The sequence below is a fragment of the Schistocerca serialis genome, chromosome 4 (genome assembly GCF_023864345.2).
Source record: "Schistocerca serialis cubense isolate TAMUIC-IGC-003099 chromosome 4, iqSchSeri2.2, whole genome shotgun sequence".
NCBI lineage: Eukaryota > Metazoa > Arthropoda > Insecta > Orthoptera > Acrididae > Schistocerca > Schistocerca serialis.
Window position 1 is genome coordinate 388,892,162 of NC_064641.1, and position 24,153 is coordinate 388,916,314.

General features: G+C 43.3%; 1 protein-coding gene across 1 annotated transcript in view; it reads right to left on the reverse strand.

Annotated features, from left to right (window-relative positions):
- Positions 1–24,153, reverse strand: part of LOC126474918 (protein MAK16 homolog) — a 71,302-nt gene that overhangs the window by 41,374 nt on the left and 5,775 nt on the right. Inside the window, exons 3-4 of the mRNA XM_050102422.1 lie at positions 22,847–22,990; positions 22,590–22,772 (exon numbers count right to left, since the gene is read on the reverse strand). Of these exons, the coding sequence (XP_049958379.1) occupies positions 22,590–22,772; positions 22,847–22,990 (327 nt within the window). The remainder of the gene's footprint in view (positions 1–22,589; positions 22,773–22,846; positions 22,991–24,153) is intronic.

The window sequence follows — 24,153 nt, forward strand, 5'->3', positions numbered from 1 at the left end:
ACCAATCAGCTGCTAGAACACGTCCAAGGTCCTCCGCACACAGTGAGGAGCACAATCTCCTTTGCCAGCATTGTAAGTGGCAGGGGATGGGCCGAGGAGGCTCAGAGCTCCACAAGCACACAAAACACTTCCACAGCAACAGAACTACAACAAACACACACAACAACTAACACGACTCCAACACTGGTAGTAACACTTCTTGCCCCCATATCACACCAAGTAAGCTCCGACCACGCCAGACAGCGACACACACAAAACCAAAGACGACGCACCACCACAAGGAAAGGAAGGAAGCAAAGGAACCTGAAAAACAAAAAGGGCAAACACTTCCACAGCACAAAAAAGAAACCAACAACAAAACTGGGAAACTCAGGCACAGAGTCAAAGAGACAGCCAAACCACAAACCAATTACTCCTCCCCCCCCCCCCCCCAACCATACCAACAACACAGGTGACCAAAAATGAGATACAAAACACGAACACTCAAGACAGCCCATTCAGAATTCCAACATAAGAACCAGCGACCACCAATACTGCAGCCAACACAGCAGCCAACTTAAACATCCTCACAATGACCAGTGGAGACACTACTCCCCACTCACATGTGGTTTAAGACCCTCCTGAGGATCTTAAACTTCATCATCACACAGCTCTTCACAACCACACCTGGCCAGCGTTTGGCTGCCATAAAAACAGCTCTCACCATGCTCCCTACACTCTTCCATGGATAATACACCACACTCGCTCCAACACACAAACAACAATGCACTGACACAGGTCCTGTTCTGAAATGCAGGTGAGATCAGTAACAAAAGGGCTGAACTAGCTGTATTCATGGAGAAGGGAATCCAGATCATTCTCATGAACAAAACTAAACTCCAGCCAAACAGACAACTATGCTTCTCAGGCGACTGCATCTACCATACCGATCGATCAAACAGCACAGCTGCAGGTGGAACAGCAATCACCACACACGAAGACATACAACACACAAACATTGATCTCCCAGCACTTGAAAGATTCAAGGCCACAACTGTTACAGTCAAGTTCATCAGTGCCAACACTACACAAATACTGGTATACAATCCTCCTGGTTAACATCATAACATGTGATATCAGCACAATACTCAACACAGTAGCGCGCATTACAGTCACTGGCAATCTTAATGCTAAACAACCTGACTGGAATTCATGCATACAAAACACCAACAGCAAAAAGTTGTATGAACACACATTAGGCTGAAACTACTTTACACTAGCACAGGCCGAGCCGATGCACATTCGCTACTGCAGGGAACAAAGGCCAGACGTGATAGACATGGCCCTCTTCAAGGGAGTCACATTCACTCTCAATGTTGAAGTTGTAAATGCTCCGGCCTCAAACCACACCCCTCTAATATTACACACACAAGAGAGACTGCAGTACAATGAACCACGCAGGATACTCAACTACAAGCGTGCAAATTGGGTACTGCTCAACGAAACACTTGATAGTTGTATCCCAAAGCCTCACACGATTATGCTAACTGCACAAATTGATGAAGCTGTCAAAGCATTCACCATTATGGGTTCAGGGCACAATATCTGACTCCATTCCAGTACTTACACCACAACAGCATTCAGCGGCACTGCCCCCAGAAATACAAGGACTGGCCTAAACGAGAAACCATCTCAGGAGATACTGGCAGCACATCAGGCACCCACTGTACAAACAGCACATTAACAGGACCTGGGATATCATACAGGGAAAAATACAAACATTTAAAACCACAAAGCGGGACAGCAAACTCGCAGAGTTAGATCCCACGCAGCAGGGTGCATGGAAACTAGCTCATCACTTCACCAAGGAGAAACACTACACATCAATTCTACAATGACCATGGAGTAGAAGGCTGAACAGATAACCAGGATACCAGCAGTGTCATTCACACGGAATCTGGTTCCTTCCGACCTCCCTCACACTTGAAATGGACCAGGTCGCATGACTTGTTATCCAGCCGAAATGAGACATAATAAAATGAACTAGCACACATGAAATCACATGGGTCATCGAGCATACCACAGCTAGAAAGGCGCCTGGTCCCGATGGCACTCAAAACTGTGTCCTCCAGAAGTTCACGGATAAAGCTACAGAGTACCTAATACACACACACACACACACACACACACACACACACACACACACACACACCAAATTCCATCTTTCAGCACCAACCCTTCCCTGCCTATTGGAAGGCAGCCAAGGTCCTGAGATTCAGGAAGCCAGGGGAACACCACTCCCTCCCACAAAATTACTGACCCATCAACCTGCTGTGCTCGCTCAGCAAGGTTGCTGAGAAGGTAATTCTCAAATGCGTCACTAGGCACTGTATCACCAACAACACACTGAAGCTGGAGCTCTGGAATCACCACGCCACAACAAAACAACAACTCCGTGTAGTGGAACATCATAGACAGCTAAAACACCAACAAAGCTACAGGTGCTGTGTTCCTGGACATCGGAGAGGCCTTTGATCGTCTAAGGCACAACAGTCTCACTCGCAAACTCAGCAATGCTGGTTTCATGCTTCTATACTGATGTTCAGGGCAAACAATCAACACGACACAGTACACAAGCGTGAGAACCCCAAAGCAGTATCCCAGGGCTCCACTGATTTAACATCTATGACTTCCCAGCTACGCAAAACATGAAGGTAGCCATCTATGCAGATGATACCGCCATCCTAGCACAAGACTGGAAATCATCAAACATTAACTCAGAAATACAGACATCACAATCGCGTGTTAAGTAAACGTTGATTAAGTGTGAGCTGTTCTGTTCACACACAAACCGAAACATTTACACAAACACCAAAACTGCAGACCAATAAGGCTACACACACGTCAAATATGTTTCTGTAAGGAAGTCAGATACTACAGTGTCAGGCTGGTCAAGAAACTTACATGGTGGCACCACACTGAACACGTGACCAACTGAGGCTCAAACAGCTTTACCCCAAGCTTAACAGATATAGGAGGGTGTCGTAGTCTGTGCACACAACACTAATTAGACCACTGATTATGGATGCGGCTCCAGTCTTGGAATGTGTGGCTCAAACATGTCTGCACTGCCTGCAGATCATGCAGAACAAAGTGCTACTTATCATAAGCAACACTTCACAATACACACACACTGCAGACCTTCACAGATAATACCGCCTTGAGACTCTTAACACAGGTATTAAGAAAACTAGCCACACAACTTTACAGTAAAATGAGACATTCGAACAACCCTTTCATCATTAACATGGGAAACTACGATCACAGCCATAGGGGGGAACATAACCGTCTAAAAACACTACTAATCAGGGATAATTAATCACCTATGGGTAGCACCAATACACAGACAGAGAAAATACTGGTGAACACCTGCAGCACAACAAAGCAAATCTGAATTGCCAGCTGTAAACTTGCTGATCAACTGGCAATAGAGGGAAACAGTACTGCACACTAAAATGCAAACAAACCAACTGAAACCCTTACACAGTGCAATCGATTTATGACCAATTGACCAAACTTAACGACCTTGGCTTGTTATAGGTATAGACGCTGCATCTGGCTCAGGAGACTCACAGGTGCCCAGCCCAGCAGTACCGCTCCTTTTCTTGATAGGGCTGGCACTCTCGATGATGACCTAAGCTATGACAACAGTACCTAGCATTGCACAATACCCAAAACTAACAACAATCACACCCTTGCATGATCTGTCACAGATAGCAAGAAAACCACTACTGCTCTTACTACCCCACCAGACTATCACAGACATTTTTCCCCTTGGCGCTTGCCTTGGCACTTTTTTCCTCTATGCCCCTGAAACTGCTACTCTTCATTCACTTTTTGTCCACTATCTGTCTCCTCAATGCGACCGTATTGTGGGTAGCCATACCCAGATGTACAGATAACATCGCAGCCCTACATCCCATGAAGTCATCGATTAGTAACTAACAAATACGGAAGTGACAGTAGAGCTTTTGTAATAGTCACCGCGTTGGTGTGGGCATGCAGAGGCCCCACCCTTTAAAAAAGGTCCCAGTGAAATGTAGGAACATGTGAGGTAATACTGCCCCTACAACTTATCTTTGAAAGTAGATTTATTAAAGGTAAACCCAGACTAATAGTATTTGTAGATACAGAGAAAGCTTTTGACAAGTTCGAATTTTCACTCTGCAGCGCAGTGTGCTGCTGATACAAAACTTCCCGACAGATTAAAAGTGTGTGCCATACCAGGACTCAAGCCTGGAAACCTTGCTTTTTGTGAGAAAATGCTTTACCGACTGACCTAACCAAGCACGACTCATGACCCACCCTCGATGCTTCACTTTTGCCAGAAACTTTCCTCCTACCTCCCAAACTTTATAGGATCTGCCTGGAAGTTTCATATCGGTGCACACTGCACTGCTGAATGAAAATACAATCTAGAAAGAATACCCTACACTGTAGCTAAGCTAATTCTCTGCAATATTCTTTCAGCCAGGAGTTCCATTACCAATTGTTGTGCAGGAGAACTTTTTGAAGTGTGGGAGGTACAAGAAAAGGTATTGGCAGAAGTAGAGCTGTGAGGACAAGTTGTGAGTTGCGCCTGGATAGCTAAGTCAGTAGTGCACTTGCCTGTGATAGGCGAAGTTCCCAGCTCAAGGCCCAGTCTGGTAAACAGTTTTCATCTACCAGGAAGTTTCAGCTTTCAATAATACTGACAGGAATATACTCTTTGAAATAATGAAGGGAGCTCATACGAGGGTGAGTCAAATGAAAACCTTAAATTTGTAATAACAAATCAAAATTTTACGCCGTTATCCTGTAAGTTGGTAAGCGTGCTACAAGCTGTGTGCAGAATGGCCTGTAGGTGGCAGCATAGTGCAGATGCAGACATACCGTCACAGTATCAGTATAAAGATGACCGCCCCACTTGCAACTTGCACCAGGGAAGAACAGCATTCTGTTATTTGGTTTTTGCGTAGTGATGGTGTGAAACCTATTGAAATTCATTGACGAATGAAGGTTCAGTACAGTGATGCATGTTTGTCACAGCAGCAAGTTTATGAATGGAGTAGGAAGTTTGCAAATGGTATGACTTCAGTGGAAGATGCTCCTCGTCCAGGTCAGGCACAATGAGTTGTGACTCCACAGAACATTGCAGCTGTTGAAGCCATAGTGAAGGAAAACTGTCGAGTGACACTGAATTACATTGCAGCATGTCTACAGGTTAGTCATGGGTCAGCACTCCACATTGTGCGTGATGTGCTCCAGTTTCACAAAGTGTGTGCAAGGTGGGTGCCACAACAGCTAACTCCTGAAATGAGAGAACGACATGTTGATGCTTGTGAAGAACTTCTTCAGCACTTTGAACGAGAAGGTGATGGCTTCCTTGCAAGAATCGTTACTGGGTATGAAACCTGGGTTCACTTCCACCAACCGGAAATGAAGAGCGTAAGCAAGGAATGGTGCCATTCTCAATCACCAAACCCAAGGAAGTATCAAACAGAACCATCAGCAGGGAAGGTTACGCTGACTCTCTTTTGGAATGAAAAAGGCGTCATTTTGGAGCATTACATGCCTAGAGGGACCACTGCCACCAGTGCATCATACACAGATCTCCTAAAAAATCATCTACAGCCTGCTATCAAATCAAAACAAGGTGGATTGCTGTCAGCAGGTGTCCTTTTGCAACATGACAATGCAAGGCCCCACACTGCCCATACAACAGTTGCAACAATCACAGACCTGTATTTTGAGTGTCTTCCTCATCCACCATACTCACCAAACCTTGCCCCAAATGATTTCCATATGTCTGGATCACTCAAAGACGCAATGGGAGGAAAGAAGTTCCATTCTGATGAAGAGGTATGCCACGCAGTGCGCGAGTGGTTGCGCAGTCCACCAACAGAATTTTTTTCTAAAGGAATTTATGCACTTTGTAAGTTCTGGAGGACTTGCATTGAGTGTGGGGGAGATTAGTTGAAAAGTGATACAGCCTTGTACCACTTCTGCACAATAACTAACATTTTTTTTAAAAAATTAATGTTTTCAGTTGACTCACCCTCGTATAAAGCACAGCGAGTGCATGGTTATCTACAATGTGTTGTAGCTTACGCCAATGTTATTCAATCTGCACAAGCAAGATATCACAGAAACCAAGGAAAAATCTTGAAATAGAATTAAAATTCATAGGGAAAGAATACAACTTTGAGGTTTGCCAATCCCATCAGAGACAGCAAAGGGCTTGGAACACTAGCTGAACAGAATGGATAGTGTATTGGAAAAAAGATTGTAAGATGAACAACAACAAAAGTAAACAAGAGTAGTGGGGTGCAGTCAAATTTAACAAGGCGATGTAGAGAAAAATTAATTAGGAAATGTGAAGTATTAGAAGTAATTGAGTTTTGTTATTTGGGCAGCAAAATAAGTGACAGTAACTGAAGCATGGAGGATATAAAACCCAGACTAGCAATAGCAACAAAATCATTTATAAAAAAAGTCTGTTAACAGTGAATATAAATTTACATATTAGGAGATGTCTTCTGTAGGTATCTACCCTGGTTGTAGCATTGAACAGACATGAAAAATACAAACAGTTCACACAAAAAGACAGTGGAAGCTAAGTATTAATGCTGAAGATGAGATGGGTAGGTCAGATAGCCAATGAAGTGGAACTGAACTGGGGAGAAATGAAATTCAGGGTACAACTTGACTAAAAGAAGTGAAAAGTTGATAGGACCGCATCCGAGGCATCATGGTATCATCAATTTGTTAATGGAGGAAACTGGGGATGGGGATAAAAATTTTTAGAGGCTGACTAAGGCTCAACTACAGTAAGCAGGTTCAAATGAGTTTAGGTTGCAATAGTTGCAGAGATATGAAGAGGCTTGCACAAGATAGTTAATGTAGATAGACGCATCACACTAGTCTTCGGGCTCTAGATTACAGCAACCTTTCTTATACTTATACTTGTCTGTGAACAAGGACAGGGAAGGAATTCAAAGATCCTAGCATCTGTTTTAAGCAATTTAGATGAACCATGGACCACCTAAATCTGGATGAATTCCACTCAAACAAGAGTGAGTCCAGTGCTTTAAACACTGTATCGCCTCATATGACAGAAGATATTTTAAGGTTTCACTGTTAAAAATGTGAAGCCTTTAAATCATCAAGGTAACATTATTTCTTTCCACCAGCACTGATAAAAAGTAATATTTAGTTCAAAAAGATATGAAATTAATTTGCTATCAAAATAAATAAATACATTGTGGTTCCCACACAACACAAATTTTTGAAAAATCATTAAGTGATTCCAGTGCAGTTGCAAGAGCACAATATGAGTGTCAGACACCACAATGTTACATACACTGATGAGCCAGAACATTATGACCATTGCCCACTGCGAGATCGAATGCCACATGGTGGTGACGTAGGCACATGACACGGGAAGTATATAAGCAGAGCACAGACAAATGGGTAGATTATTCCAGTGATGATAAAAGACACCAACAGGAAAATACACTGAGCAGCTATGACGAAGGGCATGCTGTTATGGCCTGATTCCAGAGCATGAGCATCTCTGAAATGGCAAATCTGGTTGGCTGTCACGTGCTACTGTCAGGGACAACTAAAGTTGAAGGATAGTGAAAGAATGATAAGGTGACAAGGTGTAGAATGTCCAAATCCCATCACTGAACACAGAGATTGTTGGAGGCTTACTTTCTCTGTCATTTACAATAGGTTGCAATTTGTGGCAGATCTGACAGAGTACAAAAATGGTGCACGTGCAAGTGTTTCTGAGAGTACTATTCACTGTATTGTTGAACATTGAGCTTCACAGCACACGTCACCTACGTCTTCACATGTTAACCAAATTGCAGAGGGCATGTGATCACAGAGATTTAGCCACCCTTAATGGAAATGTATCACTTGGTTGGTTGAACCATACTTCTCGAACACAGTGTTGGTGGAAATGCCCAAATACACCATCATCCAGGACCCTATGTGAACATCGCTGCATATCACGAGTCCCTTCATGCTACAGTGGTTGCAGGAGCAATGTAGTTAATTCACAGTGATGACTTGGCCACCAAATTTACTAATTTGAATTAGAGATGGGTAGTTTGCGAACGAACGGGTGCAAAGGAACGGTTCACCAAGATGAACGAAAGGACCGAGGAACGAATTCCAAGGAACTATCTGTTCATAGTTCACTTCGGTCGCGGCGGTCACTTTGGCAGTTCTCGTTCCAGCCTCGATCGCGTGCTCATCTCAGTCTCTGTCTCCCTCGGCCGCACTCGTCGTTCTTCGCATGACCACCTGTCTCATTTCCACTGCCAACTGCTCCTAGTTAATTCACTCGTTTCGTTCACTGCGCTCGCCTGTTTTACATGTGTTCCAAACTGTTCTTGCACTTGGTTCTGGCTATTCAGCATCCACGACCGGTAATCAAAAAGTATTTTATAGTTACATAAATTACATAAAAATTACGTTGTATGTAATAGATACGTCTTTTCAGGTAACAAAAGGGCATATCAGCTCACTTCATTATATCTATGAACAGCAGAAGACATACTTATAACAAGAAAAGATTTTTTGATATTCACATTTTTTTGGTTTCATCGACTTGATTTAGCAGCTAACTTTCAATAATTTGCTTAATTTTTAGTGTACGAAAACTCATATAAAACGATTTTTGTGTATCTTTCATATACAAAACATTACATTCAGGAAGGCTCTAATTATTTTTAAGTTTGGTTGTTTCCAATTTGCATTACCTGCTAGTTTGGTGTATTTGGAAAAAAAAAAGTCATTTTGGCTCATTAGGAAAAGCAGTGCCTCTCCATTTGAAAAGACACAGATTGCCATAAAATCGTATTTACTTATTATCTCAAAAATATTTGTTCATAAGGAGCTTTCAAACCAAAAACTTTATTACCGCGAACTTAATTATTATTATTATTATTCTTTCTTTTCTCAGACGTTATGTCTGGTCAAAAATGGAAAGTGACACGGACCTTGATCAAGCGTGACTTCCTTTTAACTGTACGGTATATGTTTATTGCATTTAGGAACTTTCGGGTAACTGAACATGTATCAATAATTACGGATTTCTGTAGTTGTATGTATAAGTTTGGATGTAGCTGTATTGCATTGACGTACAGGTGGATATTGTGTGGTATGACTCCTGTAGTTGATAGTATAGTTGGTATAATGTCAACTTTATCCTGATGCCACATGCCCTTGACTTCCTCAGCCAGTTGGATGTATTTTTCAATTTTTTCTCCTGTTTTCTTTTGTATATTTGTTGTATTGGGTATGGATATTTCGATAAGTTGTGTTAATTTCTTCTTTTTATTGGTGAGTATGATGTCAGGTTTGTTATGTGGTGTTGTTTTATCTGTTATAATGGTTCCATTCCAGTGTAATTTGTATTCATCATTCTCCAGTACATTTTGTGGTGCATACTTGTATGTGGGAACGTGTTGTTTTACAAGTTTATGTTGTAAGGCAAGCTGTTGATATATTATTTTTGCTACATTGTCATGTCTTCTGGGGTATTCTGTATTTGTTAGTATTGTACATCCGCTTGTGATGTGATCTACTGTTTCTATTTGTTGTTTGCAAAGTCTGCATTTATCTGTTGTGGTATTGCGATCTTTAATAATATGCTTGCTGTAATATCTGGTGTTTACTGTTTGATCCTGTATTGCAATCATGAATCCTTCTCTCTCACTGTATATATTGCCTTTTCTTAGCCATGTGTTGGATGCGTCTTGATCGATGTGTAGCTGTGTTAGATGATACTTTTTTTTTTTTTTTTAGGGCGCAAAACTGCTATGGTCATTAGCGCCCAGTCTGTGACTTAGGAAAAGGGAATAAACGAAAATGGAAAGCAGCAGCAATGGGAACGAAACTCAAAAAATCGGAGAAACTAAAAGGAGAAGAAAAGCTTAAAAATGCACTACAGAAAGGGGTTGGTTGTCCCCAAAAAGAGCTTCAAATGACTGACGTCATCTCACTAGCACTAATAAACTCGAGAACGCGATCGGCCGAGTGCGTGTCATCTGCTAAAATGGAAGATATATCAGGTGACAGCTGTAGACGGGCGCGTAACGGAGTAAAATAGGGGCACTCAATTAAAAGGCGTCTTACCGTCCACAGCTGAGAGCAGTGGGGACAGAGTGGGGGAGGATCGCCGCTTAAAAGATGTCGATGGCTAAAAAGACAGTGCCCTATCCGGAGTCTAGTTAAAATTACCTCCTCCCGACAACGCGTTCGGGAGAAAGAGGTCCAAGCACAGGGAAGAGCTTTCACGTCCCGCAATTTATTATGGGGAAGTGTCAACCAATGTGCGTGCCATAAAAGAACAACATGACGACATAAAACGCTCCGTAGATCGGCGAAGGGAATCGATCGAATAGCTGGCCGAAGAAGAGAGACCGCAGCCTTGGCTGTTATATCGGCCGCCTCATTGCCACAGATACCAACGTGTCCTGGGAGCCAGAGGAACGCCACAGAGACGCCCCCCAAATGGAGCAAGCGCAGGCAGTCCTGAATCCGGTGGACCAGAGGGTGGGCAAGGTAGAGAGCTTGGAGACTGAGGAGAGAGCTGAGAGAATCTGAACAGATAACATACTGTATCTGCTGATGGCAGCGGATGTATTGGACAGCCTGGAGAACAGCGTAAAGCTCCACAGTATAAACCGAACACTGGTCGGGAAGCCGAAATCGAATGGGGGTGTCGCCAACAATATAGGCACTCCCTACACCTAACAATGTTTTCGAGCCATCAGTGTAAATAAATGTGGCTTCCTTCATTTGTGCACACAGAGCATCAAATGCCCGATGATAAGCAAGTGAAGGGGTACCATCCTTGGGAAATTGACAAAGGTCACGGAGCAGGCAGATCCGGGGACGGAGCCAAGGCGGTGCTGTACCCCAAGTTGTCAAGAAGGTTTTAGGAAAGTGGAAGGAAAGAGAATGGAGCAGTTGACGGAAGTGGACTCCCGGTGGTTATAGGGAGGAAGGGCAGCCTGCATACCCTACATCCAAGGAGGCATCAAAAAAAATATCATGGGCCGGATTAGCAAGCATGGAAGACAGATGGCTAGCATAATGACTCAGAAGGACAGCTCTCCGATTGGACAGCGGAGGTTCATCAGTCTCAGCATAAAGGCTTTCCACAGGGCTGGTGTAAAAAGCTCCAGACACTAAACGTAATCCACGGTGGTGGATAGAGTCGAGACGCCGAAGAATAGACGGCCGAGCAGAGGAGTAAACTATGCTTCCATAGTCCAATTTCGAGCGCACTAAGGCGCGATAGAGGCGGAGAAGGACCACTCGGTCCGCTCCCCAGGAGGTACCATTCAGGACACGGAGGGTGTTGAGGGATCGCAGACAGCGAGCCGAAAGATAGGAAACGTGAGAGCCCAGCACAGTTTTCTGTCAAACATAAGACCCAAGAATTTAGCGACGTCCGAAAACCAAAGGTTGACAGGTCCTAGATGTAAGGAGGATGTAAGAAACTCCTTACATCGCCAAAAATTAACATAAACGGTCTTACTGGGAGAAAAACAGAAGCCAGTTTCGATGCTCCCAAGAGTGGAGGCGATCAAGACATCCTTGAAGACATCGTTCAAGAAGGCTGGTCCGTTGAGAGCTGTAGTAGATCGCAAAATTGTCCACAAAGAGGGAGTCCGAGACATCAGGAAGGAGACAATCCATAATCGGATTTATGGCAATGGCAAACAGTACAACACTCAGCACGGAGCCCTGGGGTACCCCGTTTTCTTGGGAGAAAGTACGGGAGAGAGTAGTGTTCACCCGCACTCTAAATGTGCGCTCTGCCATAAATTCGTAAAGAAAAAGGGGCAGCCGGCCTCAAAAGCCCCAAGAGAACAGTGTGCAGAGGATGCCTGTCCTCCAACAGGTATCGTATGCTCTCTCCAGATCAAAAAATATTGCTACTGTTTGGCATTTCCGGAGAAAATTGTTCACGATATAAGTGGAGAGAGCAACAAGATGGTCAACTGCAGAACGATGCTTTCGGAAACCGCATTGGGCAGGTGTTAAAAGACTGCGGGACTCAAGCCACCAAGCTAAACGGCAATTCACCATACACTCCAAAACCTTGCATACACTACTAGTGAGAGAAATGGGGCGATAGCTAGAGGGGAGATGTTTGTCCTTTCCAGGTTTTGGAACAGGAACGACGGTAGCTTCACGCCATCGTCTGGGAAAAGTACTGTCGGTCCAAATTCGATTATAAAGGCGAAGGAGGTAAAGCAGACTATGGTATGATAAATGCAGCAACATTTGGATGTGGATACCATCCGGTCCTGGGGCGGAGGAGCGAGAAGAAGAGAGTGCATGTTGGAGTTCCCACATCGAGAAAACAGTATTGTAGCTTTCACGATTTTCAGAGGAGAAAGCAAGAGGTCACACTTCCGCTGCACGTTTCTTCGGGAGAAACGCTGGCAGGTAATTTGAAGAGCTCGAAATCTCAGCAAAGTGTTGACCCAATGAGTTAGAAATTGTGACGGGGTCCACTAATATATCATGCGCAACAGTGAGCCCAGAGACCGGGGAGAAACTAGGCGCGCCTCAGAACCGTCGAATCCGACTCCAAACTTCCGAGGAGGGAGTGAAGGTGTTAAATGAGCTAGTAAAGAGTTCCCAGATTTCCTCTTGCTATCGCAGATGACGCGACGGCATCGCGCTCGGAACTGCTTATAGCGGATACAGTTGTCCAAAGTAGGATGGTGGCGGAAAACGCGAAGAGCACGTTGCCCCTCACATATTGCGTCACGGCATGCCGCGTTCCACCAAGGAACTGGGGGGCGCCGGGGCAATGCGGAGGTGCGTGATATTGAACGTTCCGCAGCTGTAAGAATAACGTCTGTAATATGTGTGACCTCATCGTCGACGCTAGGAAAGTGACGGTCATCGAATGTCGCTAGAGACGAAAAAAGTGACCAATCGGCTTGGCCAAACTTCCAGCATTGTAGGCGCATATATGGCTGTTGAGGCTGCAGTCTAAGGACACATGGAAAGTGGTCACTCGAGTGTGTATCATCAAGGGCGAACCATTCGAAGCGCTGAGCTAGCGGAACAGTACCGACCGAAAGGTCCAAATGAGAGAATTTTGTTGTGGAGGCAGACAAAAATGTAGGGTCCCCAGTGTTGAAGCAAACTAAATCCGCTTGGTGGAAGACGTCTAGCAATAGTGAGCCACGCGGACAAGGATGTGGAGATCCCCAAAGCGGGTGGTGGGCATTGAAGTCCCCAACCAGCAAATAGGGGGTGGAAGCTGACCAAGAAGATGAAGGAGATCAGCTCGTGCCATTGGTGTGGACGATGGAATGTATAGAGTACAAAGAGAAAAGGTATATCCAGAAAGGGAAAGACGGACAGCGACAGCTTGGAAGGAAGTGTTTAAGGGGATTGGGTGATAATGGAGAGTATCATGGAGAAGAATCATGAGTCCTCCATGTGCTGGAGTGCCTTCAACAGAGGGGAGATAAAATCAGACGGACTGAAAATAGAGGAGAACAAAGCGGTCATGGGGACGCAGCTTTGTTTCCTGAAGACAGAAGATCACAGGCGAGTAGGATCGTAAGAGGATCGACAATTCATCCCGATTGGCTCTAAGGCCGCGGATATTCCAGTGGATAATGGACATAGGGTGAACAGAAAATGGAGGAATGTGACCAAGGTTGCTGTCAACTCAGCGACTGCTCAGAGCTTGCGACCGACAGCATGGAATGGCATTCAGCCGAAGGCAGAAGATCCTGATCCATAGGTTGTTCAGGAGCAGCTCCTGCCACCAGCGATCGGCCGCCAGCAGTGCGCCTCGGTGACACAGAAGACGGCCGAGGGCGATTACCGCCAGGTGGTGCTGTAGATGAGACACGCCTTGGCGGAGAAGGACAGGAACTGGGTTTCTTACTAGCCTTCTTGGAAACATGATGTTTAGATGAAGGAGGAACCGATGGTTGTGAAGGTGGGGTACGTAAAAAATCTTCACTAGTATGCACTTTTTTCGAAGTCTTGGTGTCTGACTTTTGGGCTCGAGATTTAGCAGAACCCGATGAAGGGTGAGCCATAGAGTGGGCAGGCGAAAGTGGGGAGGTTGAACGGGCGATCTTTGCGCTGGCCGATCTGACGACCGTGGCACTAAAGGTAAGGCCACAAGTCTGCGTGGCCGCCTCATTTGTTGGCCGAGGAGAGGCAAGGACAGTGCTGTATTTTCCTGTCTGTGGCACGGTGGGCTTCACTCTGATTTCCTGAATGAGCTTTTCGTCTTTAAAAATGGGGCAATCTCGAGACGAAGCAGCGTGGTCACCCATACAGTTGATGCAACAAGGGGATGGAGGTGGACAAGCACCCTCATGGGCATCCTTGCCACACGTAACACATTTGGCCAGATTGGAACATGACTGGCTGGTGTGATTGAACCGCTGACACAGATAGCAACGCATAGGGTTTGGGGTGTAAGGGCAAACAGAAATTATCTCATAGCCTGCTTTGATTTTCGATGGGAGTTTAACTTTATCAAATGTCAAGAAGACAGTACGGGTTGGAATGATGTTCGTGTCAACCCTTTCCATGACTCTATGAACTGCCGTTACGCCCTAGTCAGACAGGTAGTGTTGAATTTCCTCGTCAGACAATCCGTCGAGGGAGCGTGTATAAACGACCCCACGTGACGAATTTAAAGTAAGGTGCGGTTCCACCCGGACAGGGAAGGTATGTAGCAGTGAAGTACGCAGCAATTTTTGTGCCTGGAGGGCACTGACTGTTTCTAACAACAAGGTGCCATTTCGTAATCTGGAACAAGACTTTACAGGACCTGCAATTGCATCAACACCTTTCTGAATAATGAAAGGGTTGACCATGGAGAAGTCGTGACCTTTGTCAGACCGAGAAACAACAAGGAACTGTGGCAACGATGGAAGGACTGTCTGTGGCTGAGACTCATTGAACTTACGCTTGTGAGCTGACATAGTAGAAGATGAGGAAACCATTGCGAAAGTATCCCCCATGGTTACCGGCGTCTCCGATGGCGCGCTCCTTCCTTGTGGGGGCCCTCTCTGAGGGCACTCCCGGCTTAGGTGATTGTTCACACCTCAGGTCACACCTCCCGAGAAACGGACGGAGGGACCAATCGGCACTTTCGGAAGGTATCAGCTCGGGTAATCACCCCTCCCTGGGCCTGGCCGTTACCAGGGGGTACGTACGTGTCCTACCTGTCTACCCGGGGCGGGGAATTATGCATTACCTCGTCACCGGCTACGCATGGAAATGCGTGGGTCGGCCTTCAGACACGCACAGGGAGGAAAAAAGAGAAAGGGGAAGGAGAGCAGAGATGTCTCAAACGCCGCAGCGGAGAAAAGGGCAAAGAGAAGGAGTAAGGAAAAGAGAAGGACAAAGGAAGGACGAAGACTTGCAAGCGGAGAAAGCAAAGAATTTGTGACAGTTTTGAGCGTCCGTCTCCGGACGTAGGCACAAAACATACTCCCAGAGGGGGAGAAAGGGAAAGAAAGAGGCAGAGGTGAGGGGAGGGGGGCGAAGAGGGGGGTTGGGGAAGGATGCGGAAAGGGAAGGTATGCAGCCCAGAAAGGAAGGAAGGCCACATTAGCTCGGGGTCCCATGCTCGCTACGCACGTATCCACAAAAGAGTTGGGGACCCTCTGGGGGGAATGATACGGGTGCTTGCCATGTAGTGTTTTCTTTTTCCAATTTACTTTCTTCGTATCTGTTGATGTTACGTGATCTAAAGGGTTGTAGAAGTGGTTATGAAATTGCAGCGGTGTAGCCGATGTATTTATATGAGTGATTGCTTTGTGTATTTTGCTAGTTTCTGCTCATTCTAGAAAGAATTTTCTTAAATTGTCTACCTGTCCATAATGTAGGTTTTTTATGTCGATAAATCCCCTTCCTCCCTCCTTTCTGCTTAATGCGAATCTTTCTGTTGCTGAATGTATGTGATGTATTCTATATTTGTGGCATTGTGATAGTGTAAGTGTGTTGAGCACTTCTAGGTCTGTGTTACTCCATTTCACTACTCCAAATGAGTAGGTCAATATTGGTATAGCATAAGTATTTATAGCTTTTGCTGTCAATTCTGTTTTCAGTATTTTTGTTAGTCTTTGTCTATATTTTTCTTTTAGTTCTTCTTTAATATTTGTATTATCTATTCCTATTTTTTGTCTGTATCCTAGATATTTATAGGCATCAGTTTTTTCCATCGCTTCTATGCAGTCGCTGTGGTTATTCAATATGTAATCTTCTTGTTTAGTGTGTGTTCCCTTGACTATGCTATTTTTCTTGCATTTGTCTGGTCCAAAAGCCATATTTATATCATTGCTGAATACTTCTGTTATCTTTAGTAATTGTTTTGAGTTGTTGATTTGTTGCTGCCAGTAGTTTTAGATCATCCATGTATAGCAGATGTGTGATTTTGTGTGGGTATGTTCCAGTAATATTGCATCCACAATTTGTATTATTTAGCATGTTGGATAGTGGGTTCAGAGCAAGGCAGAACCAGAAAGGACTTAATGAGTCTCGTTGGTATATTCCACGCTTAATCTGTATTGGCTGTGATGAGATAAAATTTGTATTTGTTTGGATATTAAGTGTGGTTTTCCAATTTTTTATTACTATGTTTAGGAACTGTATCAATTTAGGATCTACATTTATTTATTCCATGTGATCTGATGGTACACAGTGTGTTGCAGATGTCGGAAAATAATCATTTAACATTGTTAACATGTATTAACGTAAGCCTAAAGTATCCTAATCCATTATATAGCACAATGTTTTCAATTTAATACAAACAGCAAGATTATTGTTCTAAGTATTCATTTACAGAGTAAAAACAGTGACACAACAAATATGACTTCACGGCTTTGCTAAATTTTATGTTGTCTTCGATGGACTTAATACTAGTGGGAAGATTGTTGAACAGTTGGAGGCCCATGTGGAAAACTCCCTTTTTACACAGTTGAGTGTTTGTACGTATAACATGCAGGTTTGCGTTTTTCCTGGTGTTGTGTTCATGTATTTCACTATTTTTTACAACTCTGGGGTCAGTTGGCACTATGTGTTTCCTGAAGAATTTTAGAGTCTCAAGAATGTAGAGGCAAGGCAGTGTAAGGATTTCCAACTTTCTGAAGACGCATTTGCAGGAGTCTCTGGGTTTGCTCCCAGTAATAATCGTCATTGCTCTCTTCTGGATTCTGAATGTGCTCAGAGCAGTTGGAGCATTTCCCCAGAATATTACACCATATTTTAGGTGGGCTTGTATATAAGCTTAGTATGCACTGGTTAATGTTTTCAGGCTAGCACATGTTTTCAGTACACTCAATGCATAACAGCCAGTACAAATCCTGGCATTTACCTTTCCTGTATGTGTATTCCATTTCAGGTTATCTTGAACCCACAGACCTAGGAATTTGAAAACAGTGTCGGTATCTATTGACTGGTTATTTATAGTGACAGATGGCTGAGAGGAATTCGCATTTTGTGTTGTGTGGAAGTTCATGGAAGCTGTCTTTTTGGTGTTGATAGTTAATCTGTTGATTTTTGCCCAGTTGCCGAGTTGATCAGTAGCCAAGTTCACAGCTTTTTGAACAGCCTCTGTATTCTCCCCTTTGAGGAGTACAGTTGTGTCATCAGCAAATATTATTGTTTTGTGTGCATCAACATTCAGGCTCAAGTCATTAATATACAAGAGGAAAAGTAGGGGTCCCAATACTGAGCCCTGTGGAACACCTTGCTTTACAGTTTTATTACTTGATAGTATTTCGGTTCTTGAGTTACTTTGTCTATTAGTATATTTCATGCTGACTCTCTGCATCCGATTGGTTAGGAATGTAGCAATCCAGTTGTTTGCAATTCCTCTGATACCGTAGTGTTCTAATTTTTCCGGTAATATTTTGTGGTCAACAGTGTCAAAAGCCTTTGACAGATCCATACTTTGTATATTTCCAATATCTGTAGTAACCATGAGTGGAGTACACTATCAAAAGCTTTTTGGTAATCAATGTATGCGTAGTGTAGCAACCTTTGTTTAGTTTTAGCTTGATATGTCACCTCTGCATCTACTATCAGTTGCTCTTTACATCCTCGTGCTCCTTTGCAACAGCCTTTTTGTTCTTCATTTATAATTTTGTTCTGTGTTGTATGTACCATTAATTTCTGTGCAATGACTTAAGTTAATATTTTGTATATTGTTGGTAGGCATGTTATGGGGCGATATTTAGCTGGGTTTGCTGTGTCTGCTTGATCTTTAGGTTTCAGACAAGTTATTCCATGTGTAAGTGTATCAGGGAATGTGTATGGGTCTGCAATGTAACTGTTAAATAATTTAGTTAGACGTGAATGTGTTGAGGTGAACTTCTTTAGCCAGAAATTTGCTATTGTATCTTTTTCCAGGGGCTTTCCAACTGTGAGTAGAATTAATTGCTTGGGTGACTTCATGTTGCAAAATTATCACTTCAGGCATTTGTGGTATCATCTTGTATGTATCTGTTTCTGCTTGTATCCATTGTGCATGCCTGTTATGTTGTACCGGGTTTGACCATATGTTGCTCCAGGAGTGTTCCATGTCTGTTATGTTTGGTGGATTGTCTATTTTAATGTGTGTGTTATCTATTGTCTGGTAAAATTTCTTTTGGTTTGTGTTGAATGTTTGGTTTTGTTTCCTTCTATTTTCACTTTTTTGTATCTTCTAAGTCGTTTGGCCAATGCTTGTAATTTCTGCTTCTTTTCATCTAATTGCTCTATCTCCTCTTATTGTAAGATTTTACCTAACCTTTTTCGTTTTTTTTTCTGACATTTCATTTCTTATAAATTGTGTCAACTGTCTGATGTCTTTTCTCAGTTTTTCTATTCTGATCTGTAGCCTGTGTTGCCATGCTGGTTTTGTGGGTTTCTTCTGTGTATTGGTTGGTTCTGATCTCTGCCTAGAGTGTATATTTAGTGTAGTGAGTGCTCCTATATAAACCAGTAGTTGTAACTCTTCCATAGTTGTGTTTTCATTTATTTTGTTGTGTATGATTGTGTTGATAGTTTTTATTGTTGTTTCGACTTGTGGGTTATTTGGTGGTCTATGCAAGAATGGTCTAATGTCTGTATTTGTGTCTTTGTATTCTATATATCTTTGCTGAAATTTTTTTTCTATATCTAACATGTGTGTCACTTCGTGTTCTATTTGTGCTTGTTCTGGTGGCTGTCTTAAGATTTCGTTTTCCTCTGATTGCTTAATTGATGCGTGTTGTTCTTTGTTTGTCTGCTCTGGGATGTTTGAGTCCATTACTGTATTTTCTTCTTCTTCTGATTGCACATTATTTTGTTCCCGTATTTGTTGTACTTGTTGTTTGATGTTTTCTAATTCTGACTGGGGTATCCTGTTATTTTTGATTATTACACGGATCTGATCAGCTAGTCGTTGTTCTGTTAAAAATTTTAATTCTGGGTATCTGGTAATAAATGTTGTGTATACTTGTGATCTGTATCCAGTTGTGTTGGTTCCTAGGTTTGTTGATTGGTAATAACAGAACATGAGGTGTCGATTAACTTAATCTGACCATCTCATCCTCTGTCTTTGTTTTCCTTCTAGGATGGTTGCAGGAAGCATATCCTGCAAAACGCCTCTATTTGGATTTAAATCATTTTCCAGCTGGCTAGCAGTGTCGTTACCATTGTGGGCGGGCATAGGGTTCAAGCGTCGTCCCCGACCATGACGGCGCTTGTCCGGGGCTTCTTTAATTCTGTCCTGAACCAACTAATCGCACTAAAAGGGGGGTTAGCCCTATTAGTGGTTTGTTCTTTTCGTCGCCTTTTACGACTGGCAGAACATACCGGAGGCCTATTCTTTTCCCAGGCCTCCACGGGAATTATTATTATTATTGCTGCATTAACTTTAATAATGCAACGTAAAAACCTAATTTTTACTAAGCGTGTGATGCAAGTATGAGAAAACCACATTTTATTTTATGCTTCCATTAAGTCTCTACTTCCCCTACGAACTCAGAGACAACGTGAAGTATATATAGGATATAAACGATTATTGTTTACAGCGTAGCATAGCTATGTAGTGGAAGTCGAAACAAAGAATTTTATACAAGACACTTGTGGTCTATTATGTTGGGAAACAGCCATCAACAGGTTTACAAGACTACATGAGCTATAGCCCATGCGCGTCGCGTGAGTCTTTCATGTTCTCTTCTCCAGCTCTCTACACATCGTCATCGATTGTTTCGCAATTGTTGCTTGCATTAGCTAGTTATTTCTTCACTGTTTAATTATTACATGTTTGTCTGTTTGTTGTATCTGCTCGTAACGGGAAACACATTGTCCGTAATTGGCAAACAGTCTGTACTCGGGGCCGGTTTTCGGTGCGCCACCCTATATTACTTCCCTGCAATCAGCCACACAAGGCTACGGTTGGCTACACGAGAGGTTCTGCAGAATCACAGAAATTACTTCTAAAAGTGTATAAGAATTCTGTAATGAATAAACTCCAGGGGGTAGGCACGTGCCACCTCTTGGTGCCCTTCATCCTTCAGTCACCTACACTACTAGTTTTCAGTTTTTCATAAGATCCATATACCAAGCACAAATGAACGGTGAACGAGTAAAAATGAATGGATCCCAAAAACGAACGATCAGCAGTGAACTAGTTCCCAAGGATGAACGAGTTTGCCCATCTCTAATTTGAATCTGATAGTCCACCAAACACTGGCCCACAATTTAGGGTACAGTAAACTCTAGATTATCCACAATAATCTATAAGGGGCATTGAAAAAGAAACGAGCCGGAGTCTGGAATACGCAGACCGGTGACAAGATGGTAGTACCATAGCATGTGTAACGAGGTGTGGTTCCGACCAGAGCATGGAAGTCCACAGCCCGTCGCTAGAAGGCACACGTGCATGTCACGTGACCATACAGAGCTAGCAGCAGCATGCATCAATCATCCAACACTAGTTGCAATGCAAACAGTGACATGGAGGTATCAACAGAAGAGCAAAGTGGTGGTGTTCGTTTTCTGACAGCGGAAGGACGAGGAGGAACGGACATTCATCAACGGATGTCACAAGTGTACAGCATACACTGAATGTCCCTTGCAAGGGTCAAGGCATGGCACAAGCACTTCAGGGAAGGACAGGTGTCATTAGCTGATGATGCATGGTCCGGAGCACCACACTGCATTACTGATGACATCATCCAGCTGGTGGATGCACTCATTACCCAGGACCGCCAAGTGACGGTGAAAGCCATAGCCACCGTGGTCAGATTGAGCATCAGAAGTGTTCACACCATCATGAAGGAAGGACTGCACATGTGCAAAGTGTGCGCCCAATGGATGCTCCACAGTCTTCAACCACACCAGGAGGCACGTCGAATGACCCACGCTATGCTCGGGAAGGGAATGCGTTCCTGGCACGAGTGGTGGCTTGAGCCAAGACATGGTGTCATCACTTCGAACCAGAATCAAAACAACAAAGTCTCCAGTGGAAGCACCCAGGGTCACATCACCAAAAAAAAAAAAAAAAAAAATGGTAAGGCCATCCACACGAGTGCAGTAAAGGTTACACTGATGTTGTTCTTTAACCAAGATGGACCCCACTGATTCACTTCCTGCAGCACGGGTCAACAGTGAATGCCCAGCGTTACTCGCAAACCTTGACCACCCTTCACCAAGCAATCAAATCAAAATTACCAGGCAATCTCACCCGTGGGGTCATTCTGTTCCATGACAATGCAAAGCCTCATACGGCCAACACAGTCACGGCACTCCTGCAAAAATTTCAAATGGGAGGTTCTTGATCACTCTCCATACAGTCCAGACCTCTCTCTCCCTGTGATTACACCATTTCTTGCTCTGAGGGGCAAACAATTCACCTTGGATGACGACATCCAGCGGTACATGCACAAATGGTTAACATGGTAGCCCTGGGAATTTTATGAGAAAGCTATTCACCGCCTTGCGGCACTGTGGGACAAGTGTCTCAACAGCCAGGGTCAATATATCTGTAATTATGCCTCTGGCTTGTTTCTTTTTGAACGCCCCTTATACTTTAATCAGCACAGTATATGCGAAAATTTGGTACACCACAAGCCAATTTAACATCATCTTACACTACTTTGAAACAAAATACAGTCCAGCACTTGAAATGTTCGTGCAGCACATTGTTTACTGCACTAGTATTGTAACACAAGATTACTACTGCTCAACCAAAACCATTCACAAGTTAAAGAAAAATTTTCAGCGGGGGAAAAGAAGTGGGAGAAACGGGCCACAAATAATCTGCAAATCAGATAATTCACCTGAGGATAATCAAGAGTTTAATGTAATTGCATGGCCCGTAAATGTACATATCTGATGCTACATAACTCCAGACACCAACCTGACCAAATCTATGCCATGCAGATATGCTACCTTATTGAGTTCCAACACCCTGCTAAGCAGGTGGTCAAAATGTTTTGGCTCATCAGTGTATCTTCTTGTATTTCATAGGATTAACAATGACAATGAAAAATTTTATGGCTAAAAATACTTACTGTCTCCGTAAAGTCAGTTTCCTCATACGAATGAGATACTGTGTTATTTTGGTGAATCTCTGCTTACATTTCGTCCTAATGAACCCTGGCCAGTATAACAAGTTCTCTTTTATCTGATGGATTGCTTTCTCATAATTTCTTGAAAGTTTCACTTTCTCCCATGTCTTTTTTGGAAATGCTGACCTATAAGAAAACAATACATGCTCCAATACATGAATAAACACATTAACAGTCCATTTTTAAAAAAGAATACAAACCTTTCAGCTGTTTTCATGTACAAATAGACAATTCCTTTTTCTTCTCTGACAGTTGCATACTGACTGTTGGCAAGAGGACAGGCTGATCTACTGCACAACCCTGAGACATTATACTCATTTCTGCAGAATCTCTGAGTCTTGGTACTGCAACAAATTGTAAATCATTTATAACAGAATGGAAACTATGTGTAACATCACGGATGAAGAAGTAGGATAGATAACTGATGCAGATATAAAAAGTGTGGACTGCAGATACATTTTGCTAGTAGTATCCTTTCCTTTCAAAAGGCAAATTAAATATCTTAAGCTGTGTCATATCTCTAGGATGTCATAAGATTTTCCTATTTCTTTGCTACAGTATAGAAATTCTTGTTATTCATTTTCATGTAAAGCTTCACTTTCTAGAACACTGAATATAGTTTTTCCATGCCAATGTGTAATGTGTGAAGAATTTTCTGTTTATACGTAACTTTTACTTACAATGCCTGCACCATCTTACAGGGTCTCAGAAACTCCTTACTCCTCTCAAGTGCATAATTTCTCATACAAAATTTTCCATTGCCTGGCCCTATTCCTCAATGCAAAACTTGCCACATGCAGCCTTCAACATTCACCTTATTTGGGTCTGCCACAGTGTAATGCCAAATGACCTGTTTTTTGGCATACTCCAGACGTGGTGTCTGCATATGGGTAATCTTGTCTAATATGGACCACTTGAGAATCTGGGCAGAACTGCCAACTTGCGCATTGAGTAGAAACTGATGCAGAAGAGGAGTGATGCCAAGAGCCTGAAAAACATTGCAAGCAGGGTATTTGACCTGTATATACTAAGCTCAATAAGGCTAAAGACGGGGAGTGGTATGATGTCACTGCACTCAAATCACTGCAGGTGTTGTCATATGTTGGCTTAGTGGTATGCATGGTTGCCTGGCCAACTTCACAGGACAATGGGGGTTGTTTACTGTGTGTTTCCAATTTCACCAGCTGCCAGTTGTCAAAGTACAGAAGGGGCAAGATCAGGACTATATGGAGGATGATCCAGTACTTCAAATTTGAGTTTCTGGAGTGTTTCAGCAGTGTGGGCAGCAGTATGCGGAAGGGTACTGTCGTGCAACAACACAACACCTTTTGACAGCAATCTTCGGTGTTTGCTTCGAATTGCAGGCTTTAGCCTGGCAGCAAACATCTCACTATAACATCCACTGTTTATTGTTGTGAGCCTTTCCCCATAATGTTCCAGTACTGGACTTTGTGCGTCCCAAAATACGGTAAGCATCCGTTTTCCTGCAGACGGTTGGGTCTTGAAC